The 23558-nt window shown below is 38.0% G+C and overlaps 1 protein-coding gene across 5 annotated transcripts in view; it reads left to right on the top strand.

Moving 5' to 3' along the window:
* Positions 1 to 23558, top strand: part of MARCH1 (membrane associated ring-CH-type finger 1) — a 220403-nt gene that overhangs the window by 179579 nt on the left and 17266 nt on the right. For 4 of the 5 annotated variants that reach the window (XM_004940913.5, XM_015285291.4, XM_015285292.4 and 1 more), the window contains 3 exons: positions 3894 to 3973; positions 4256 to 4999; positions 15847 to 16027. In XM_004940913.5, the coding sequence (XP_004940970.2) occupies positions 4311 to 4999; positions 15847 to 16027 (870 nt within the window). In that variant the 5' untranslated portion in view covers positions 3894 to 3973; positions 4256 to 4310. The remainder of the gene's footprint in view (positions 1 to 3893; positions 3974 to 4255; positions 5000 to 15846; positions 16028 to 23558) is intronic. The other variant, NM_001286224.1, reaches the window with a different exon arrangement.

Below are 23558 nucleotides of genomic sequence, written 5' to 3'. Positions count from 1 at the left end.
TTGTGAAACATATCTTTACTGAGCTCTTCTGTTAGCTGCAAATAGAGCCCTTTGCTCTTAAAGGAGAATACGATCCCTGTTCCCGGACTAAGTTCAACGTGCAATGCTAAGCAGTAGTTGGTCACTGAGGACTCTCTTTGTCTGTTATTAACTGGGAACTTCTATCAGATTCTGAACATCCATTACAAGGCAATGTGGCTTTAAAATTCTTCCTTTTTTGTCATTTGCACATCATTCTGTCCCCGCCTTTTCTGTCTTTGCTGCAATCCTTTAATATGGAGACATGAGGGTGACATTAGATTCCCGTTGTGCGAAATAAATGATTATCTTCCTTGCCTTGAAAATGCCACATTTTACCAATACTGTGTATGAAAAATATATGACCAACTTTTGTTGAACATATCAATAATAATTATGAATAAGCGCCATGTCATGTTTATTAATTGGATTGCGTATCCTTGATGCATCTCAACTGGCCAGGACAGCAGAAGGTGGTGATTGGGAATCTCTACTAATAACATTTTTGAACTGCCAAACCCAATCAGCTGGAGTTGGTGTTAACCCAGGTATCTTCCTTGTGTTGATGTCATGGAGAGCTGAGATGCCTTGCTTATAGGATTGTCAGACAACTTTATTTTGAATTATCACCCTTAATTATGCTGCTGGTATAATTTGCTTATGATAAAATTAGTACAGTACTAGTTTAGTTTTGCCATTCTGATGAGCTGCACAGTATTGCTGTCTGAAATAGACATCAGCTCAAGGAATACTATTTTTAAAAGAATTCATTGTTCAGCCTGCCAAGTGGAATTGGAGTCCACTGCATCAATCTGATCCCTCTATTCAATGAATACAGTATCTGTATTCATTGTATACAGTATCAGTGTGCTAAATAGTCATATAGCAATGTGATAGCAATTCTGACAATAAGATCCGCGTGCCTGAGACTGTTTCCATCATCTGTTGTATATACATTCCCATAAGAGCTCATCATCAAGATGGATATGATATGAGAAGAATATATACAAATGATCGTGGTTTAACTGATACACCTGTAAAATAAACTTGATGCCACATACAGAATTTTGTATTTTGTTACTGAGACTAGCACTAAAGATGATTAAAAAACAGAAAGCATATGTTATGAGTTGGGGATGATGAGCTTGTTCAGTGCTGCTTTTTGTGGCAGCACAGTGTATCAGGCAGTCCAAGGTAGCAGCATGTTATTGATGTGTGCAGTGCTGTGTTGTGTTAATGCAGATCATGCTGTCAGAATGTGGGTGGGGTGAAAGTGCAAAGAGATTTGGGGTAAAGTTCTGGAATGGTCTTCCAGCTGAACTGAAATTCACGTGTTTTTCAAAACAAGTCCTTAAATGTGATTACATTCATGTGGTAGCGTGGGTAGACTTGACATTAACAGGTCCTTCCACTTCTATCAGAAAACGAGTATCAGAAACACTAACATTTCCAGTTTTGGAAATCACTCAGTAGCTCATTTTGCCATTAGAAGCTATTGTAAAGTAGATAAAACCAACATTTGTATTTAAAAGTTGTAGGAGCCTGTTGAACGGAACATGGTCTGAGATGAGAACCTGAGTTATCTCATGCATAACTTGGCACGTTGGAGTTCTCTTGCTTTGTTTTTGAGTATTGAGTCAGCACATAACCTTTCTGCCTGGTCAGATGTCAGGTTTGCTCCAAGAGGGATTAAGCAAGCAAAAAGCATTCATTTTTCAGGTATTTGTTGAAAATTGTTTTAGAAGAAAAGAAACCATCCTCTGAGTCACGTGCAACTGAACAAAACGTAATTATGCCAGTGCAGGGGAACTAGAAAGTAAATGTGACTGAGCAGGACTGAAACTGTCCAGACCTCTGTGCAGCTGAGAGTGAAATGTAAGATTTAAGCAATCAAGCTGCTAATGTAATTTTTATCATAAAATAATTAGATTTCCACCTGTCTCCAGCCCCCAATAATAAGTGTAAAAGCTTTTCAAACAATTTGTTTTAATTCTTGGCTTGAATCCAACCCTCTTAAGAATTGCCAGGCTGACTTCCTGCCTTAATAGCTGCTGGAACGTTCTTGAACTTATGCAGAACTACACTACAGTTACTGTACTGTTTTGATGTTCTCTGTATCCATTCAAAGGGTAAATCTTGGCTTTATGGTGTGGGCATAACCTGACCACTACTGAAGACCAAGCCTGAACTGTATGTAACACAGATCCAGGGAGAAGTGCTGATAAAGTCCTCCAGCTGCAAAGTAAACAAACAGACAAAAAACAAACAAACAAACAAAACCAACCCAAAAAAGGGGAAGTAGGAATGAATGCAGTACTCCACCCTTGACTGGGGCTGCATTTCTTCAGCAGGCCTTCACCTGCTGTTTATCTGGAGGCACATTTTTTCACACTGTATCAGCATGTAGTCCAATGAGGTAGCTCTGGTGCTCGTGTCATCCTTCCTCTTTAAGTAGCTGTGCAAACAGCTTAAGGTATTCCTAATTACTTAAAACAGATCACAGAGGCTAAAGTGGGAAAAGATTATATACCCAACCATGCATATACCAATTGTTCATAGTGCATGTAATCATATTCCCTTGGGAAACATGTCATGATACTTTGCTTTTGTAGAAAAGGAGATGTGATGTATGAACACTTTATTTTTTTCTCATTGATACTTGTTCTGCAGACATTCTTGTGTTCCTCCATTGCCTGGTGGACCAAAGCATTGAAATACCTTTAGAATATTGTGCCCAAATGCTTCATCGGTTTGAGTTCTCATGTTAGTTTCATTTTCATACCTCCAAGTTTCATTTTGTGGGCGTAGTAGTAAAGAACCGGTAGCATTTTTGGTGCTGTGATAGCACATCACAAGGTAAAAAGGAGAGCCTGAATTCTTAAAGCTAGATTAATTTAATGCAAAAGCATTGCTGTCAAGTCTTTGATGGTATCCTGATTAGACCATTATTTTGTCTCCATTTGGTAGTGGCACTCACAGTGGCACAGAGTACCATACAGAAAGGTAATGTTCTTATGAACTATAGGAATGGTATAGCCTTAAGGATGCTATACATTTCCTCACAATACTGTACCAGGTCAGTGAAGAATCACAAAGCTTTGGATTAGAACTTGGATTCCAAACAGCTGTGCTGCCGAAAAATGTGAGACAGATGGAAAGGGTTTTATGTTAACACCCTCAAAATAAGTTTTCAGCAGAAGTATTGAGCAATGGAGTTTGCAATTTGTAGCAACAATTTTATGAGCAAAATGTTATATGCTAAACATGTTCTCTCTCTTTCCTGCTGTTTGCAAATGTGATCAGCTCTCTAGAGTTGCAGCCCGCACACTGGTCTTTCCAGGCTCATCGGTTTGATATTTTTCAGCTCTTCTTGAAGATGCAATTGCCTTAAAAACCTTTTAAAACATACTTTAATTTTCTTGATGTTTCATCAGTCTGCTCAGCATAGGTTTACCTTGTGCTCTTCATCACTCAGCATAATGTAAATGCCCTTTATTTTGTTTTGAAAGGAATCATCATGATTGTTTGACTGCATGAAATAAAAACAACATCCCTTCCCATCAGACATTTACGGTAGATAGAAACCAAATTGAAATCTCGTATGTTGAAAGCTGCTTCCTCAAACAGTGACAAGAAGTAGTCATGAACAAATGACAGCTGAAACACTTCAGTCATATTTAGTTCCACAAATAGGTTTTGCTTTTGGTCAGGCTTCCTGTATTTTTGAACTTGCATTTGTTCAGCAGTACGCTATGAACAGCAGCAGCAGCAGCAGCAGCAGTTACTTTAATTTTGTAATCATGTGGCAAAGCAGTAAAATATCTGCAATGTATTTCATGGACAAAGATTCCAAACTGTCTAACTTATTTCAACAGGCAAGCAGCCCTACAACAGGAACGGCTCCCAGGAGTCAGTCACGATTGTCTGTCTGCCCTTCCACTCAGGACATTTGTAGGTATGTGCTGAGAAATATGTATCTAATCAGATTGATATTTGTTTGTTATTGCCTTTATTAAGTAACACGTAGAATATGTAGTTCTTGCTTCTGCATAACGCTATTCATAATTTCATAGACTTTAGTTTTTTCTTTTGATCTGTTTTGTTTCTGTTTTGGCTTTTCAGTCTCATATCATAATTCATGTTCTCCTTTTCATCCTTTTTTTTCTGATTTCTCTCTCTCTCTCTCCACCCACCCATACCATTTCCATCTCTTTCCTTTGCTTACTGCTTTGTCTAGATCTACTACTTTGCATGATTTGTCAGAAGATGAGCTTGAACATGCAACCCCTGTCATGGTGCTGACCCCTTCTAATAGGGAGTCTGGTAAGAAACAAGTGAAACGAAGGTTTAGGCGGAAAAGAGAGACTGGAGACAATGGTGAGCATGCAGAAAAGCAAGGAAAGGGGAAAGACTGCAGATTACATCCCGAGGTTGCAAAATCCAGCTGGAATGCATCTGATTCATCATCATCCTCAGATGAGAGTCAGTGGGCTCAGGCTAGGAGGAGAGCAAGAGAAAAAGCCAGATTGTCCAGGAGAGGGAGAAGGAATAAGGGATCATGCAGTAACCAGGATGGGTCCTCAAACAATAACGCTGTTGAACTTGTCACTCTGGAGACAACGGGGAAAAAGAAGCAGGACATATCTGACCCTGAGAATCCTACTTTAAATCATCGCAGAAGAAGGATTCCAAGGTTTAAGGAATCACAATCTTCAGCATCATCTCAGGAAGCGAGGAATTCCTCACAAAAATGTCGAAAAAGCAAAGAGAAAAGTTATTGCAGAGATGAGCAGCCTGCATCTTCGTGCCTCGGACACAATAAAGACATCAAGGACTGCTTTGCGGAGGCAGGCTCTGGCAGTGATGCTCTAGCTGCCCCAGACGATGGAGCACCTTTTGGGGCAGGGCCCACAGTGACTGACACTGCTCAGAAGCCTCCAGTGTTGTATGATGACTGGTCTGATGATTTAGAAGTATGCAGGTTAGTCCTTGATAAGAAAGATTTTATGTTCATAGAAGGAATTTCTTACCACCTGGACCTTCTGTTGATTGCCTTCTGTCACTATTTCTCTGTTCTAAAGTGCTAGACAGGCTGTAAGAAGTAACACAAAGCCTCTGCTACAGAGAAGTTAGCAGGTATCAGACTGAAGGTATACTTTCCTTATTAAAAACCAATAATTCTGCAAGGGGACCAAATGTTTTTATGCACTAGGTTTTTCCTCAGGAGAATGGACACATTGAGTGCTCTAACAGAGTATTACTGTTTTACATCTCCAGCCAGAGAATGAGGAAGAGTGCCAGGTAGCTCAGTGCAATGGGATATAGAGTTTTTTACATTGCGATGATTGGCTTGAATCCAACTTTGCTCCCTTTGCGTCATTGTTTATTGACTTATGCAGAACAAATTTCTGGTCTTGACTCAGTGACATTACAACAACAATATGATGGATGGTACCTGCAAAACAATCTTTCCAGTCAGGCCTAAGTTGTGCAGTACTTTGCACTGCTGAACACCTCTGCACTGTGAACATGTAGAGGCTCTTAGTTTAGTAGCCATCACAAAGACTGGAATGATACAAAGGATGTTTGGGCAGAGTAAGTGTTAGAATAAGCTTTGAGAAAGAAAAAGCAACACCAACAGTTCTCTTTAGAGAAGAACTGGTATCTGACAGTTTCATATCCTTATGGTGAAACATGCAATCGAAAGGTATGTGCTTTCCATGGAAATGAAGGCAAGCTGCCCACTTCTGAGCTAATATCTGAATTTGGATTACAAAACTAGGTGGATGTGAGTTACGCAATCAGGTGGTAAATGCAAATGTGCTGTCCCATAAGTTCGACAGAATTGAAACAAGACTCTGTTCTCTTTTAAAATTTGCGTGCTAGCTTTGACTCTGCTCTACAGAGTAAAGCATGATGAGGCTTAGTTTGTTGATGCGGTAACCAGAAATGATTTATTTTCTTTGCTGTGAAGAAATCTGCATGAAAATGTAAGCAGTCAGAATGAGGATGTTCAGTATACCACAGCGTGCAGTTTCAGGGCATACTTCAACCTAGTAACACATTTCAAAGATCCTAGTGTTGAAAAGAAAACTAGACAGGCAGGCATTGTGCTTTTTCGTAGCAAGAGAGAGAAGCCCTTACTCATTACAGATAGTTCTATACTCTCTGTTACGCTTACCAAGTAAGAATGGGCCTTTCAGTTGTCTTACTGTTGTCTCCTGTGGTAATTTAAGAGTGTTCTGAGTGAAGTCCAGCTGTGTACATGAGCTTGCACAATTGTACCACACCATGGGCTTGGGACCTCTTCACCTTACCATCACTGCTGTGTCTTTGTATTTTTGTAACTGTGTTAGAGATTTTTGAAGCATTTGAAATATGTCTGCCTGGAGTGATACAAAAATGTGCAGAGATAACTACTTCAACAACTGCAGAGTTGTCTTAAATTTCTGAACCACCAAGCGAGCAAGTATTGAAGATATGATTCTATCATCCAGTGTCATAGGTACAGTGCATATATAATAGGACCACTTAGTCATTAGTAACTGAATAGAAATATTCAACAAATGAAATATTTTTTTTTAGTGTGGATCTTCCTACTGGCTTGACTACAATGCTAAAGATAAGGTCACAACTTTCTAACTTTGTCATGTGTAGATTAGTTCTGCCACATAAGTCTCCAAACTTAGACTTCGCTTTCAGATGGAAAGTGAAGTTCAGAGTTTGTATCTGTCTTCTCAACTCATTCAAATTAATTATAATTATTCAGGCAGTTTTTGCAAGAGGGATGTAATTTTGGGGTGTATGTGCAAACTTTTCAGCTAGGCTCTTGTTTAGTAGAGGAAGATTGAAAACTTTGGATGGCAACATGTTTCTGTTCTTGCCGTCAGTTGAGGTGCTCTTTGGACAACTGGAGTTAAACCCAACACAGGGGATAACTTGACCTGTTGTGCAAAATTTGTCAAGAGTTATAATTGCTCTTTTCTTCATTGTCAGGGATAATAATTTATTATTTGCTGTCATTGCCTGTTGTATTGTAGTGGTGAAAATACATTGAGGAAGAACATTACAGAATCAGTAGTGTGTTAATTTTTTATAGCTGCTAAGTTATCCTAATAGGAAGAAAGAGGAAGATGTGTTTTTATTGCTGTAGTTTCTGTTTTTCGGGTCAGGTCCATGTACTTGTTTAACTCATCTGTGGCATTTTTTTTTTCCTTCATATTCACAATCTCTCTGCTTCTGAAATAAAACACAAAAAAGTTCATTTCAATTGAGATGTGCATCTGTACAGTAATCATTTTTTTCTGCATGAGAAATACAAAAGGCTTTTTTGTTACAATTGTTTTAAGACTGGAATTAATGTAGCTGGTTGTGATGTGGAAATTTTATTTTCTCAAAGTGTTTCTGAAAGTTTTCATCAAAGATATTCCTGTCTTGTAATTGATGTTACAAAACTGGCTGAGAGGAATGTCTCTCACCTAGATGGAGTGAGTGTGTGAAGATACAGAGGAGTCTTAAACCTATCCTGGTGCAAGTTATTTTTTCTTCAAATGTTTAGCTTTACTTCCTCATCCATTACTGGCAGTGGGAATACATTTATACATGCAGGAAAGAATATAAACAGTTTCCCTTATTTGCATTTAGCTGCATTTGTGGGAATGTGACAGGAAGACAGAAGCGTAGTGCCATGGCGCAATATGTACTTCAGCTGGTCTGACTCAAGCCTCTTGGTCACTTCAAGAGAGCCGTTTCCCCTTCTGTATTGCTCTTTCTCTGTTTCCAAAATGAGGGAACAATGACATGACATGAATGATGTTCTTTACAACCTCTTCCCTGAACCTATTTCTTTCTTCTTGAGTCCATTTGAAGTAAGGTTTCTGCCTCTGTGATTACAGACAACTACATAAGTTCTGTCAATTCTGAGTTGCTATAGCACCTGCTATCTATCTATTTATTTATGAGATTCACCGAGTAGGTTTTCTACTACTTGCTTTTCCAAATCTGCCCTGTTTCTGAGATTCTCCTTGTGTATGGATTTTGCTGTGTGGCTTAAGGAGCAGCCTCAGAAGTATCTTTCTCTGGTTTGCAGGAGGGTTATGTCCCTGAAGGAAGAAGTTGTGTGTGGGGCTTGATAAAGTGAATGGATTGTGAGGATCTAGTCCTGTGGCTTTTCAGATAGGACCTACTAAGCAAAGAAAAAGGATTAGTTAATAACACACTAATAGTTAGTGTATCATAAGGGCTTTCTGTATCAACTCTGAGTTAATTGTATGGTATATTTCTTATTTATGTTGGAAGAATTAAAAGTTACTTTGTTTGGCTTATGTTTTCAGTGTAAGATCTTTCTGTAGCACTGATGCAGTCATGTCAGCAATAACACTGAACTACAAGTAGCTGTAAGGAACCACACACATTTAGATAAGATGTAATTCCTCACTATAAAAAAACAAACAAACAAAAAAAAAAAAACAAAAAAAAACTTACTGGATGTAAAATGTTGATTACTTTGAACTCCATAATGACTCTATATATAGTCAGGTAGAGGAATGGCCTCATTAGAGGGGTAAATAGCGCAGCACAGCATACAAGAAGACTGTTAAGAATTGCCAGAAGTAGTAAGTGGATTAATGAAGTTGGATAATGAAATCTGCAGAATCTACTTTAAGTATCACTTTTGAAAATCATCTTTAAATTCTAGGACATTAATTAGACAATAGTTGTAGGAGTGGATATTTCTATGTGTTAATTTATTATGTTAGTTTATCTCTGTGAAATCAAGTTTTTTAACACTTTATTTCATAATATTATTTAGCAGAACCTGAAAAAGTAGTATACCGCATTAAAAACCCTTAAATCCTCCATTACTCTTATGGTGGAGTGCTCTCAAACTCAACAGACAAGAAGCCTCTTGGGAAGGAACAAGTCTTCAGAGATTGGCCTTGAGGAAAGAAGATAAAGGTAAACAGAGAAAGATATGTAGACTCAAATACTACCACTGAAATTGAACACTTATTTGAAATATTTATAGTGAAACTGAAGTTGGATCCAGTGAATAATTTAAACTGTGGTGCAGAATGGATAGACTTGAAATACCATCCAGAGTCCTCCAGAATCACCGGGAACTGGAGGATGTTGAATTGCCAGCTCGTAGTGCTTGGCTGAAGGGGCTGTTTAACCCATCTTCCTTACGTTCATAAGTTGCTACATTACCTTTTATGAGCCAAATCTCTGAATCTTTTCCCACCTGTTGGCTCCTCATAAGAATTACTATTGCTGTTTCCTTTCCTGTTTAAAGCTTTCTTGTTACAAGTGACGTTTTGATAGGAATCTCCTCATCTTGATAATGGTGGTTCATCAACCTTTGAAGAAGTATCAAATCCTGGTTAGTTTTCTTCTCTGCCTGATGGTTAGGAGCCCCATCTGTCACCTGTTTAGCCATCAGGTCATGCAGTATCTTTTGGAAGCTCTCCATGGTTCAGTACAATGCAAGAATATGTGAAAAAAGGCAAGCATGTTTTTGTTGTGGTTAGGGTCACATGCAGAGTAAGAAGTGAGTCCTGTTTCTGCTTCTTTCTCTCAAAACCTGTTATTTTCTTTATCTAACATTTAGTTAATGAAATAACACAATTTCCTGCCAGAAATTTTGGATGAGAGGAGGTTTGAAGGGTTCTATTATTAAGTACTTAAAGATTGCAAGTGTTCCGTAGGCAGTTTTGTTATTTAACTTTAAATAGGTGAGTAAAAAGAAATCTAAGTCCTTTCATAAGATGCAGTCCTTAGTTTTTTTGCCTTGTATCAGTACAGTAAATCTTGTCTGACATGTATGTTGAATTGTATTGACAGCGCATCTGAGGCAGAAATTACTTGTAACTTTAGGTGGTTAGATATACTATTTATCACCTATAATGGAAGATTAATGGAAGGACAAGAAACGCTGACAAAATAAATGATTTAGTGTATTTTTGCTAATGTGATTTGCTGTTGGGTCTCTTGCAAATTTTGATCACGTTTACAGAAATCAAGAGAAAGCTTTGCCTAAACTGTTATGAAATCACACTGGTGTGGTGTAACATTTTGAAAATGTGTTTTTCTCTAGTCAGATAAAGGCAGCTGACTGTATAATATAATGGAAGGGCAGGAGTGACAGGGAAGAGGTATACAAATTGATTACATTTGGTATGCAGAATTAATGTGCTCCATTCAGACTGTATTTAAATGGAGAGGAAGACTGGTTTGCATTTCGATCACTTTAAGATGTAATAGTGGAAAAAAAAATGGAAATGAAATCAGGAACTAAAAAAAAAAAAAGAGAGGGAGAGAAAACCAAAACAGCCTGCAAAATAAAAGCAGGAGAAACATGGCATGCTGTAGTTAGTATACTGATAGGTGAGCATATTTAGTGATTTAGTGATTCTTCTTTAGTGATAAATTATGCAGGAGCAGAGTTTGATATTCTTCCATTTTCTTTAATAATGAATAATTTACTCATTTTCTGTGAGTTGTTCATAAAGTATTACTATCTAAAAACACTATAGGCACTATATACCCCCTGACTAAGCTGTTTTCAGTAACAGTTAGATATTGCTATGAGAGGTAGTCACCAAACCAGGTAACAGTCTGTCATTGCATAATCACTATCAGTCCAGACATGCTTTCCTGGGATGGGAAACATTTTGATTGATTTTTCAGTCTTTTCTCACCAAAAATAATATTTTTTTAGACTAGACACATTTTTGAGAAATTGTAGTAAAGCTCTCTGTGTTTTGCTACAGCAAGAAAACCCTTTGTCTATATGCAGTGGCCAAGAGTCGTTGAACATTTTATTAGCCGCTTGGATGGCTTTTTAATTCTCTAATACAGAATCTACTGAAGGAGTTCTGGTGATGCAAAATTGCTGCAAACTCTTTTCCAGCTGCCAATTATGACATTCTTACATAGCTTGAAGCTCTAACAGGGACATGCTGATTGATTCTTATCCTTAATCAGCCCTCTTTAACAATAGTCTACAGAAATCAGCTGTATAGATGATGTTGTAGAGGAGTGCTTGCCAAATAATTTTCATACTGCGCATAAGATTCCTGCAGAATATATGCAGCAGCACAGAAATTGGCATATTTTCTTAATTACCAAAGAGTAAAGGGGATTAGTGAAAGACAGGTGAGGATAACTGCTGTTTTTCCAATGAGAGTAGAGATTAGCAGCTGTTCTCTTAAGTAATATTGTCACCTTGCATATAATGAAAAAGCTCCAAACGTGTTTAAATCTATTTGTGTCTCTTGTAATAAGCATCTCAGGTAATGAGCAGCCACTTAAGGTTACGTAGTATTTCTAGATCCTAATTTTGGTTAATCTTTGGATTTTGCCAAACTAAACCACTGTAAGGAAAAACTGAAAATTTTCCATCTGAGCTCTCTGCTTAATAATTATTTTAGCTGACCTCTGAAACTAAGATTATGTAAGAAGTGTTTGTCTGAATGAAAAAAACTCACAACTTACTTTGATGAGATGTGAAGGACAGTCATCTGGGATATTTCTTGGGTTTTTTTTTTTTTTTTTCTGTAAATGAACCTAAATTCAATTAGCATATGAATGTCTGCAAAGGGTTGCCATCTCATTTCATACTCTTCTTCCTGTCTCCTAAGTTTTGCAAGGAACAGGACCAGGGGAAAGAAGGGAAAATCATTTGTTGACATGGATTTAAAGATAGTACCAAATTCTCAAGATGCCTAACTTCTGAGTTCTTAGTTTAGCAGTACCTCATGATTTGAATAAAATAAATTTTTATACATGCAGTATCAAAATGCCCTTCAGTGAAGGAGATGATAGACCTTAAATTACTAGCAGCTCCTTTTGTGTAGTCATTACGGTACAAAGTTTAAAATGTCACACACAGTCAAGCCCTGTATTGTCAGTGAAGTTTTCAGCATCATTTGGATGATTATTTGATTGGATTAATTTGAAGAAGAAGGAATGCTGAGAAATTATTTTAAATTGTTTCTTCTCAGCAAACTTTAATTTTTCATTTTTACTTACATCTCCCTCAAAATAAATTCTAACTTGATCTGCTCTACATATCTGTTTAGGAATTGGGTTTTGTGTAGGGAGCATACGAAAAATCTACAGTAGTTTTTATATGAATTATGCAAAATCCTTCAGAAGAACAAATTTTGTTTTCAATAGACCGATTTGGATTTTTTTTTTGTTAAATCTTCTGGCTTTCTCTCTGTTAACTTAAGGCATTATAAGTGAACCTGTTACTTTAAAGAATTTTTATCAGGTATGTACAATGTTGGCATAAATTTCTCCATTTTGTACATCTGTGTTGAAGTTGTAGAAGCAAATCAATGCTCGAGAAATACTGTCACATAAAACAAAAACTTGATCATAAGAAAGACTGTGCACTATAAGAGTATTATCTACTAAAATTTCATAGTGAGCTTTCTTAAACAAAAAATAAACACACACAACGTGTGTATGTCAGACTCAGGTGGTTGTCTAATAGCTGACATATGCTCTGTTGTGATGTGTATCCATGATTTTTGGAGCCTGGCCTCAGCATGGCCGTAGTACTCATCTTTTTCCCTGGACAATGCAGGCAGCAATCTTAGAAGCGCTAAGCTGCCAAACCTGCAAAATAAATAAATAAATTGCCGACTCAGTGAATGACTGTCTGTAAAGGGATTCTAACACAAGGGTTTCAGTCAGACAGCTGTCTACCTTCCCTCCCTTCCGTTGCCAGAGAGAGAAAAGTATTGCTGTATGATGAAGGCCATTTTTCTAGCTAAGGACTAAAAAGTTGAGAAAAGCTGAATACACAAATCCTGTAGGTCTGTCTGAGCTATTAACCACAGCCAGCGCTGCACTACAACATGTACAGAAATCTCCATCAACTTACTTCTCAAGTATGTAAGCCAGCGTTACCCCCAGGATGAGTTCAGGCCTTTAAAGTCTCAGGGGAGGAAATTTTGAACAGTTGTGATGATGTAAGAATAGGTGACTAGAGTGGAAGTCCTCTGCTTCCCACCTGCTTTAGCTACACTTCAGAGGAGTCTATGCTTTGTATCCCCACCTTAGTTTGCACAGCAAATTCTTCAAAACCACTGTTTATAATTGATTTCCTGTGATTTGTGATAATTATGATACACATGGTGAGTAAATAAGCAAAGAGCAAAACCACAGGAAATTCTGTTTGAGTGCTTATTCTAAGCAAGATATTAAAAATCAGTAACAGTCTTTAAAAAAATAAAGTAACAGTCTTTAAAAAAAAAGATCAGTCAAGGATCTGTTTCAATCACTGTCAGCACCCAGCTATCTTTGAAGACTGTGCTTCTGAGTTCAGGTAGCACAAGTTTCTTCTAAGCTAATTTCTTCTGGATAAACAAATAATGATGACCTAAATTGCACCAAAGAGCATTCAAGCTAATGAAAACCATGCCTTTGGTTATGTTCTCTGGACTTTAATTCCATTTGAAGTTTATTTTTCTTCTCATTACATATTTCTTGGTTAGAAAACTAGAAGTGATCATTAGATTGATTAGCTGGAACTTCTGTGTATTGTACATACTTAATGTCACCCTGTTATTTATATATTTAGCTTGTAAATTATGTACAAGAGAAGCACAAATAGAATGTATAATTCATATGCTGATTTTTATATAACTATTTCTACTGAAGAATACTTTTATTTATTTCAAATTTGCAATGTCACTTTATCTGAAGATCCCAGTGGAGTTTTAGGATTGTATTTTAGTGCTTACAATAATTTAAAACAATTCTGGCAATAGTACAAAAAACACTCTTGGGTACCTAGTTCAGTTGTATAATTTCTCAATGGTTTAAATGCTGAGCCTGTAAAATAAATTATGTATAGCTTGAATTTAAATGAACAAAGAATACTAGCTTTCCTTTGGGAAATAGCTTTAATTTAAAAAGAAAATGATGGATTTTCGTGTAACTCTCAGCTGGGAATGGGAATTTGTTAGAGAAGTAACTGTGCCCTGTTTTGACAAATTTAGTTCTGCTGCAGGTTCAATAAGAAGACAGCATACAGCACATTTCTGTATAAGAACTAAGCCACTGCTGCATTTGGCTTGTCTGAGACAAAGACAAAATTGCAAATGGAGTTCTTGTAAAGTGTCTCTAAACTAGAATGTGTCCAAGACAGAAGTGGCAGGTCTTTTCCTCTCTTGCTCCCATGGGTAGAAGATGCTTATGGGCACCAAGTAGGATACTGAAAATCTCACTTTTATGTACCACGTTTCCAGAGCTTCATTTTTTTTCCTAGCTTTTTTCTCTCTTGCTGCATATCTAGCAAAGCAGCTTTGTTCTGCTTTCTTGTGATTGTAGATTTGTTTTCTCTTGGCTTTAGGCTATGCCATGAAAGAATAGTGAAGGTGATGTTATTGATCCATAGAGCTTTTCTTTAGACCTTGAGCCCTCATCCTCATGCTTGTAGATGTGGCAGCCTGTGTGTACTCTGCAGTCCTTTGTGGGATATTTGCTGGGGTGCCTGCAGTGGGCCCGCTGTTCCTGTAAATGAGGCGACTTCCCTGCCTCCTGTGCCCAGCTCTAGGAAGGCTGATTCTCTCTGCAAGGCTCTCCTCAGCCCTTTTTCTTCCCGAGGAGCAACATGACCAGCGTTCCACAGCTGTTCCTCAGACCAGATTTTTTCAGACTTGTGCATGCATGTATCTGAGCCTGCCTTCCCTAAGGGCTAGGCTGAAAGTTTTCTTTGCGTGACACAAGGATCTGTGCTGTTGCTATTACTTCTCTATTTTGAAGTAGCAGTTTTAAGACTCCTCCCGCTCCCACCCCACCCCCATTCTGGGCCAGCCTGACACTTCAGACATTCATTAAGCTTTGAGGGTTTTGTTGTGTTTTATCTGAGGTGTAGATGGGAGGGAGTTACTCTTCCCTGAGGTAGACCCTCCTTCCCTTCAGGTGTTTGATTAGGCCTCATTCTTACTGAGGAGCTTGCTCTGCCCTCACAGGAATGCTTATAAACAAAGTTGACAACATTGTTTTCAATGAGTGACTGTTCTGCTGCGATCGGGAGTCTGTCTGGAATAGAGGAAGATCATCCAGACATTTGGACATATGTCACAGGAAAAAAAAAAACATCAGATTGTAATGTTATGACACTTACTGTATGTGAAACTGCAATGTGAAAAGCTCTGTATCCCATTACAAGGTTATGACACCGGCTGTCTTAGGGTCTGCTTACAGATGTAGTTTTTGTTTTCCCAGATAATGCAGATATTTACTTCAAAGGGATAGGGAAGACTGAAAAAGGATCATGACTTTCTAACACCTGCCTCCTAGAATGTACATGCATGTGTGTACACGTGCTATATGGATTGCTCCAGAGAGTGCTCAGAACTGTTTTCTAATGCTTTTAGCTGTGTAACTACTAATATGTATCCCAGGAACTTACTGTAGCTTTCATACTTGATATTTTCAGTTTGACATTAGATTATGCTGACCTTGGGTGTTTTCTTTCATTAATTACAGACCAGGAGCTACTCAACTCTAACTGTAAGAAAGAACACAGATATTTGTCTTAAAGGTTTCTCCATGCATAAACTGGAAGACAGTGTTATTTCTACTGATTCACATTCAGCTCATGTAGCAAATTCAAAGGGAAATAGCTAAATGAAGAGAAATTACTAAGTGACAGAAGGGAACAAGGTGTATGTTCACGGGCCTTAATCTGAAAGGTCGTATACGTTGTGTCTTATAAATGTCAAGTCTGAAAATGAGAGTAAACCAGTGCCTTTTCAGTGCTGATTGGAAAGTTTCCTCACTAGCTCTTGCTGTCTTCCTTGTCAGGATCTGTCACTGTGAGGGAGATGATGAAAGTCCCCTCATCACACCGTGTCGCTGCACAGGGACCTTGCGCTTTGTACATCAGGCCTGCCTGCACCAGTGGATTAAGAGCTCAGACACACGCTGCTGTGAACTCTGCAAGTACGACTTTATAATGGAGACCAAGCTCAAACCTCTTCGGAAGGTATGGTGCTTTTGAAATTAATTACACTGTAGTGTCAGCTGGCTGGAATGGCTGCACAAAGTACCAGCACATTTAAAGAAATGTCCAAAATGTCATTGTATTTGCTGTTATTAAATCAGTCCCAGAGTTTTTTTTTGTTGTTGTCATTGTTGGCATATGAGTTAATTATTTTACAGAGTGAATAAAGACTCTCTTTCCACATGCATGCAATATAAATGTGCAAATAATAGTTCTTTGGATTTAGAATATTTATCTTCTGCATTTTGCTATAGTTTGATCTGCCTATTTTTAAGCCAGAAAGAAATCTTACTTATCACATTTTACTCCTGAGTTACACAGCTCTTTTCAACCATCAGTTCTTACATTGAGTGAATAACTTCTGCTTGAGAATTATGCTTATACTAATGTGGAGATGGCAGTTATGAAATAATACAGTCAGTCAATTTAGCTGCGTCTGTTCTAACAGTTACACTTGTGGGCAAATTAATCACTTGTATGTTAAGTTTAGTTAATGGCACCTAAACTAGAGGGCAATCTTGCGTCTTGAAAGTCAAATCTATGTTATCTGTACTCATCTACTTTCCAGGATAAATAGGCTTAATGGTACAAGGGTTGTTAGTAATGGGAAAGTGGAGGGTTTGTTAAGCATATGCAGCTTTTGTTCTCTTTGGAGTGAATTTCTTCTGTAGGTTTTCTATAAAAATGCTTTCAACCATTTTGGATTTTGCTGCATCTTTGAAGTCTGAGTCAATCTAGTACATGGCAGCTTTTGACTTAAATTTCAGTGTGAGATGCCTTGAAAAACATATAGATGCTATGTGCTTATAGCTAGTATATGCATATGTGGTGGTATTCTGAAGGCAGAAGACAGTTTGTCATGTCAGCCTTGCATTGGTAGTACTCAAGACAAAGGAAAGCTAATAGAATTCCTGCTCATTTTTCATCCAGAGATATTGTCCATTAAATCCCTGATGATAACTGTTGGAGAGAGTGCTGGAGCTGATTTGACAAGCAAAGCCTGTGTTAGGAAAGAATGCAGATCTGGAGTGCCTGGTAGATCTTGCCAGGTAGACTGGCTGTTGAAACAGATGTAAATCAAAAGATGATGGCTAAAAACTCAATTACATTGACTCAATTTTTAGTAATAACAGATAAATTTTAGATAATGTGATGGAAAAGAGATAATGGTATAAAATCCCCTGTCTGTAGCATATCTTTTTTGCAGTTAGCAATGTTTTAAGCATTACGTTAGATAATTAGTGTCCTAAAAATCAGGAAATAAGATGCAGAGCATTCTACATGAAGAGGAGAGAGAAATGTGCATAACTGTTGATATCACAAGTGCTGTTGATATCAGGACTAGTCACTTCTAACTGTGTGTTATCATTGCTACCCACCTACTTTTTTTTTTCTTTTTTTTTTTTGCATGTGACTAAATTAGTGCAATACTGGCTGATTTAAAATGTCAATGCCATTCCTACAAGTCTGTATTTTCTTAAATGAATGATTAGCACATTATTAATCTCTCCAGCCACGTCTCTTATCATTGGTCCTCAAGTAATGGTTTTGATTTCCAGAGTAGCAAAAATAAACCTCTTCTTTCAGAGAGAACATTTTTGTTTTGGCTCAAGACAGTACTGTAGTTTATCTCACTTGACAGTAAAAGGATGGCAAAACACCTCCTTCAAACGCATTGCTAAAAAATATTTTTCACTGTGGTATGGAACCAGCATGTAATTGCAGAGCCTGCCTTATAACCAGAATTTGGAAACTTTTTCACTGTTTAAAGTTAAAATTGATTATGATATTTACATTTATCGCTTTCCAAGCATGACAGTTTTCAGGTGTTAAACTAAATGTATGATCCTTAGTAAGTGTATGCACTACCATCACCATCTTTCACAGATTTATGAAATGCTATCCAGTTTATGAGAAGCTGTTTGATAAAGCATGCATTTTGACAGCTATAGCAAAAACAGGGTAAGGGGGGAAATAATTTTTGTAAGGAGAATTACTATGAAAGCACAGCTGCCTGGTAACTTTCCAACTGAACATCTTTTTTAAAAATCATTAAAACCTCTGTTTTGTTTAAAGCTTTATAGTTTGCAAAAAGAGGAAACTTGTAGTGAAACAACATGAAGTTTCTTGCTCATTCATCGTGCAAGCTCTTTTGGAGCCTGGGAGTCCAGAATGTCATCTGTGGGGCATTCAAAATACTGCCTGAAGACTGCCAGAGACCACAGAGCTACGGGATAGGCAGCTCATAAAGCTCAAGCTCTCCACAAACTTTATTGGAGGATCTGAAAGTCACTAAGGCAACTCTAGGACTTCCAGGCCTTCCTGAGAGCCATGGGTTTTGCTAAGACCTGGCTTTGTACTTTGAGACATTCTGAAAAGACATTTCGTTTCAGTGTTTCTCTTACAAAAGGCCACAGGTGTAGTTCCAAAAGGAGACTGCTAATTGAGTTCCCTAACTCATTTTATTTGGGAAAAAAAAAAAAAAAAGAGAGAAAAAAAAAAAAGAAATAAGTTTGCCCCAAATTGAAACTATCTGGCCAACTCCAGAAGCTTTTTCCATGGCCAACAGACTTGGGTTTGAGGTTGCATTTAATGAAGGGTCATGTTTCCCAACCAATTTTGATTTTTAATTCCTACCTTACTTACAGTGTGAGACTGTGGAGTTAGGTTCTTGATTGTACATTGCATCATTCTGATTAATTTCATCACAGGATCATAGAAAGTCTTGGATTGGAAGGGACCTCAAGGATCATCAAGTTCCAACCCCCCTGCCACTGGCAGGGCCACCAACCTACAGATCTGGTGCTAGACCAGGCTGCCCAGGGTCCCATCCAACCTGGCCTTGAGCACCTCCAGGGATGGGGCATCCACAACATCTCAGGGCAGCCTGTTCCAGCATCTCACCACTCTCTCTGTGATGAACTTCCCCGACATCCAGTCTTAACCTTCCCTCCTTGAGCTTCATCATAATACTTCTGTAGTGCTCCAAATACTGGTCTGCTTAAAGGAAAACTTACAGGCCACAGAACTAAATTCTAGACACCTACACATTTTGGCAGTATCACAAAAGCAGGACTTAACTATAATACAAAACTATTTCAACTCAACCAGTGAATTACTATTTTTATTCATGCACCCTCAATGTTTTGTAACCATTTTTAAAAATCAAAGTCTCGAGCTTTATAGCAAAATCCTTTTGAATATCAAACTATATGGCTGTTAGCACCTAAAGGCGACAGTGTGCAGTGTATTAGGTTAATATAATTCAATGTATCTCCATTAAAATCAAAACCCTTGTCTCTAGATGGACTAGTAATCTAATCACAGAGTCCCTGAAAGTATCAGACGTCAAATACAACTTAGGTTAATCATTTTACTGAATTTTTGCATCGATGTAATCTTTTTAAGTAACGATCAACAGGCAGTGCATGTGTTTCATATATTTTGGAAGGTCTAATTACTTGTCTAAATATAAATTTAAGAGATTGAATATTAGGTATTGCTTAGTGTGTCTGTTTTTATTTCTCCTGGTCGCGATTGTGACTGTGGCTGTATAAATAATATGGTTGCTGTACTTTTTAGGATTTGCAGTTCATAGTGCAGAAATTCTTGTCTATAATAACCTTATTTATCAAGCAGGGAATTACAAAGTGACAATAAGCTTGTGTCAGTTTCTTATTGAGCTTCCTCAGGTAATAGCTTCATCCTGAGCAAATCACTTTTTCATTAAAAAGGATGAGATCCTGATAAAGTAGCACCTGCCTTTTGTATCTCTTGAATTTGGTATTCAAAGCAGAGTAGAAACAGGAACTGCTTCAAAATATTCTAGTATGAAATGGATTAAAGCACTTAAAATGCAGAAATACCTTCATATGGAGATTTCTCCACCATGTCTTGTTATTCTTCAGAATATTTTTCATATTTAAATTTGGCAGTCTGTTTAAGACTTCTGATATCTGATCTTTTCCTTTGATGGCTTATCACAACAGATTATTCTGGGGTGTCAGAAATGTCTTCTCTCCTGATTTTGTTTTCCCTTTGAAATGGTTTACAAACAGTGCCTTACTTATGTGTAGCATAAGTAATATGGCATTGCTGCCATGTAGTAACTGTTGATCATTAAGAAAGAACAAGTCATTATTTTTGTTTAGGGAAGCACTACGTACCAGTTAATGTATTTCTGATTTGGAAAGGCATCTGAATTTATCTCTTTTAAAAAGAGGATTGAAGGTGTTCTTTTAGAACTGAATGATAAGTTTCTGTTAAATTAAACAGAAAAAAAAGCCAGTCTAAATCTACTGATAATGTGAGAAACTTATTTTGAACGTATATTTTCCAGGCTGGATGTGGCTCTGGGCAGCCTGGTCTAGTGGGTGGCGACCCTGCCCATGGCAGAGGGGTTGAAACTAGATGATCTCAATGGTCCTTTTCAACCCACGCCATTCTATGATTCTATGAGTATTATGATGTAACTTCTAAGTATTTAATCCCCTTGCATTCTGTATTTTTATTTTATTTTATTTTATCGCGTACTGATAAATAACACTTCTAAATCTGGTAAAAGATGCATTTCTATGGGTCTTGCCCCCTGAACTCGGTGGAATTTCTCGTGTCCCCACCTGCTGTCGTTTGAAGAGAAGGAGGGAATGCTCTCGCTCTCCTTGGTACTATTGATTTTAAAAATCAGCAGCTTGTAATAGGAGTGATCAAGATTCCATGCCAGCTCTGACTGCCATACAGCATTCAAGTCTCAGTCGCAGATATGTGGTTCACCTCTCCTCAGAGCAGGGTATGTAAGTCCTGGAGAGAAGTCATGAGACAGTCAGACTGAAATTTCACACTCCATATGAAAAACCCCAGGTCAGTTATATCAGTGCCTGGATTAGTGGTCAACTGGTTAAATCACCTTCATTAAGGAAGCTGTCAGCTGATGGGTATGGCACTGATTTACCTACTGGACCTACTGTAAATACTTTGTTTTAACATCAGAGGTTAGAGATATTCTGTTTGCCCCAAGGCCATTGGATCAGGAGAAGGATCTATGTAACCAGTTAGGGTTTGAGCCAACAGGCAATGTGTGGTGCAGGGTAATACTCAAATTTAAGACAGAGAAGTCAGTAATTCTGTAGGCTCCTTACTAAAAGGTTGATTACCTGTGGAAGCAGCAGAAGAAAATCAGAATTGTGCTTTGAGTGCTGAAGTGGACAAAAGGAAAGTCCCAGTGTCCTGTTTCTCACCCAGACATTACGTGCAAGGGCACATCTGCTTCTGTTCCCTCTGTCTGAGTTAAGGGAGTACAGGGTGCCTTTTTTACAAAACAATTGTCACCAACACTACTCTAAATCTAGTTTGCAGAGCTCTTAGCTAATGTTAGCAGATTGAGCTCCCTTCCAGGTGCTCACTGCAATCCCACATGAAGAGTAAATATTAAGATATATGTCTGCCTGTGGGGACTCATTCAGATCTGGATGCTGTGTGGATAGATCTTTATTTGAAGAAATCTGGTGGCATGCGTGATAAATTCAGGGAGGGCAAAATATGTTAAGGGAATTGATTTATTTTCGGTTAAAAACTTGGAGAGTTTCTATTTACGCTTTTTAGTTAGGAATATGCTGCTGACTGCTGGAAGAGAAGTAGCCTGCAGGGACATCGTTGTGAAATCAAGCTTGGTCACCATTAGAAACCACTCCTGCCCCCAGAGCAGACCCTCAGAGCCGTACGTGACCAGCGGTCTCCTAGGAACAAATGAAACTTGGAGCAGTCATTACTGTATAGCAAGTTGTTTACTTCTTACTGCCCTCAGCTCTGAAGTGTGTACCATCTGGCTTGGTCATCAGTTTTCTAATAATGCTTATGATAAGAAGTAATAGCTAGTATTGCATAGGTCAGGTAGCATTGACTTGCCGTGGGATTAGTTTGCTTTTAACTCAATTTGGTGAATACTTTGCCATGATTAACATAGCAGAAGATCCTACATTTCCTTTTGATTTCTGGTGTAGCTGCACAGTGTCGTCAAGGCAACCTGCTTCAGTGTTTTCTTTCTCAGAGTAAACCATCTCAAAACACCGCTAGCCTCAAATAATTTCTTGTAATATGCAGGGTCAGATACTTCACCACTATGCACAAAGGCACAAAGCTATTACTTTCTTATTGGCTATCACGTCATTGTAGTGAATAACTCTGTGCTCGGGCAAAAAGTGCATATTAAAGCTTTTAAAGTTAAAATAATTCTGTAGCATTTGTATTCCACTGTGATGCCTTGAGGATGCAAGGAACTACTTTGTTCAGACAACTGTATGTGTAAAATTTGAGAGGGTAATAGAGCAATACCGCTAATTTATCTGTATACGGATAATATGCTGCTGTTCCTAGTGTTGTCTTGTATACTGTGCCATAAGAAGAATAATATATCTTACCACGCCTGTGATGGCAGAATTTGGTTAGGCTTGCATCTCTTTATTTATTTCCCTTTCATTCAGCACAGCTTTTATTTACACAGCTGTTCCAGATCACAAAGGCTGGAGATGCTGACTTGTGCCTCATGCTCTGCAACTGTCATGGCATACCCTTAGGCTTGCAAAAAGCCATCTTTCTGTGGCACTTTGCTGGGATGCCGGCCAACAAAAAAATCTTACACCAGAGAATGAAATGAAAACTGTTTCCTTTTCTGATTAACTGCTAGTATCCAAGTTTGCTACTTCGGCTGCTCAGTAGCATTTACAAATGCAAAGAGAATCCGGGAGATTGTCCCGCTCTAGGTATTGCTGTTGTTATCCACTTTTGCACACAGACATGAACATGAGCTCTGGGAGGTACAAATTCTTCTGTGCTTTCTGAAGCTGCAATAAATAGCTTTGGTCTGAGCTCTTTTAGAAATGCAACTTGCATCAGAAGATTTCATGTCCATTCGATTTCACGTGGAAGATTCTACTCTACCCTACAGTTCATCAGTTTCTCAGTTATTTTTTAAGTAATTGGAGTCCTCTTTTCATTTTTAAATTTCAGTCATTTCAGTGTTTCATATTTAGAGCCTGTCTTTGTGAATTGTTCGTAACAGAGGAGGATTGGATTAGGTCTGGCACTGGCAGTGCCTTAATACTGGCTTTACAATTAGAGAAAAGGTAAATGGTACAGAATCCTTACACATAATGTATAGTTAGTAATATGAAGTTTAAATTACAGAATGAACCCAGGCGTTGACTTAAACAGCCATTGCTATTCATACTCTAATGGGAGCAGGCTACAATTCATGATCTGGTTAATGTGTCTATTAGTCTCTCACTTAAGTAACTCACACAATTTTACAGTGGTTATTTGCATCAAATTTATTTTGTGTGAGAACTGATGATGTGAGAATGATCTGAACTGAGTATTAGTTCACAAGCTGATGCTTGCTTACTGCTGGAATGGATGCAAAAAATGGATTCTCTTGAGTGTAGCAATTGTATGTACGGTACTTGATCAAAATTGTGATCATTTGGGGAAATTGGCATAGTTTATTCCCCAACCTTAT

This window comes from Gallus gallus, chromosome 4 (genome assembly GCF_016699485.2).
Source record: "Gallus gallus isolate bGalGal1 chromosome 4, bGalGal1.mat.broiler.GRCg7b, whole genome shotgun sequence".
Classification (NCBI taxonomy): Eukaryota; Metazoa; Chordata; class Aves; order Galliformes; family Phasianidae; genus Gallus; species Gallus gallus.
This window is presented reverse-complemented; position numbering and strand designations above follow the sequence as displayed.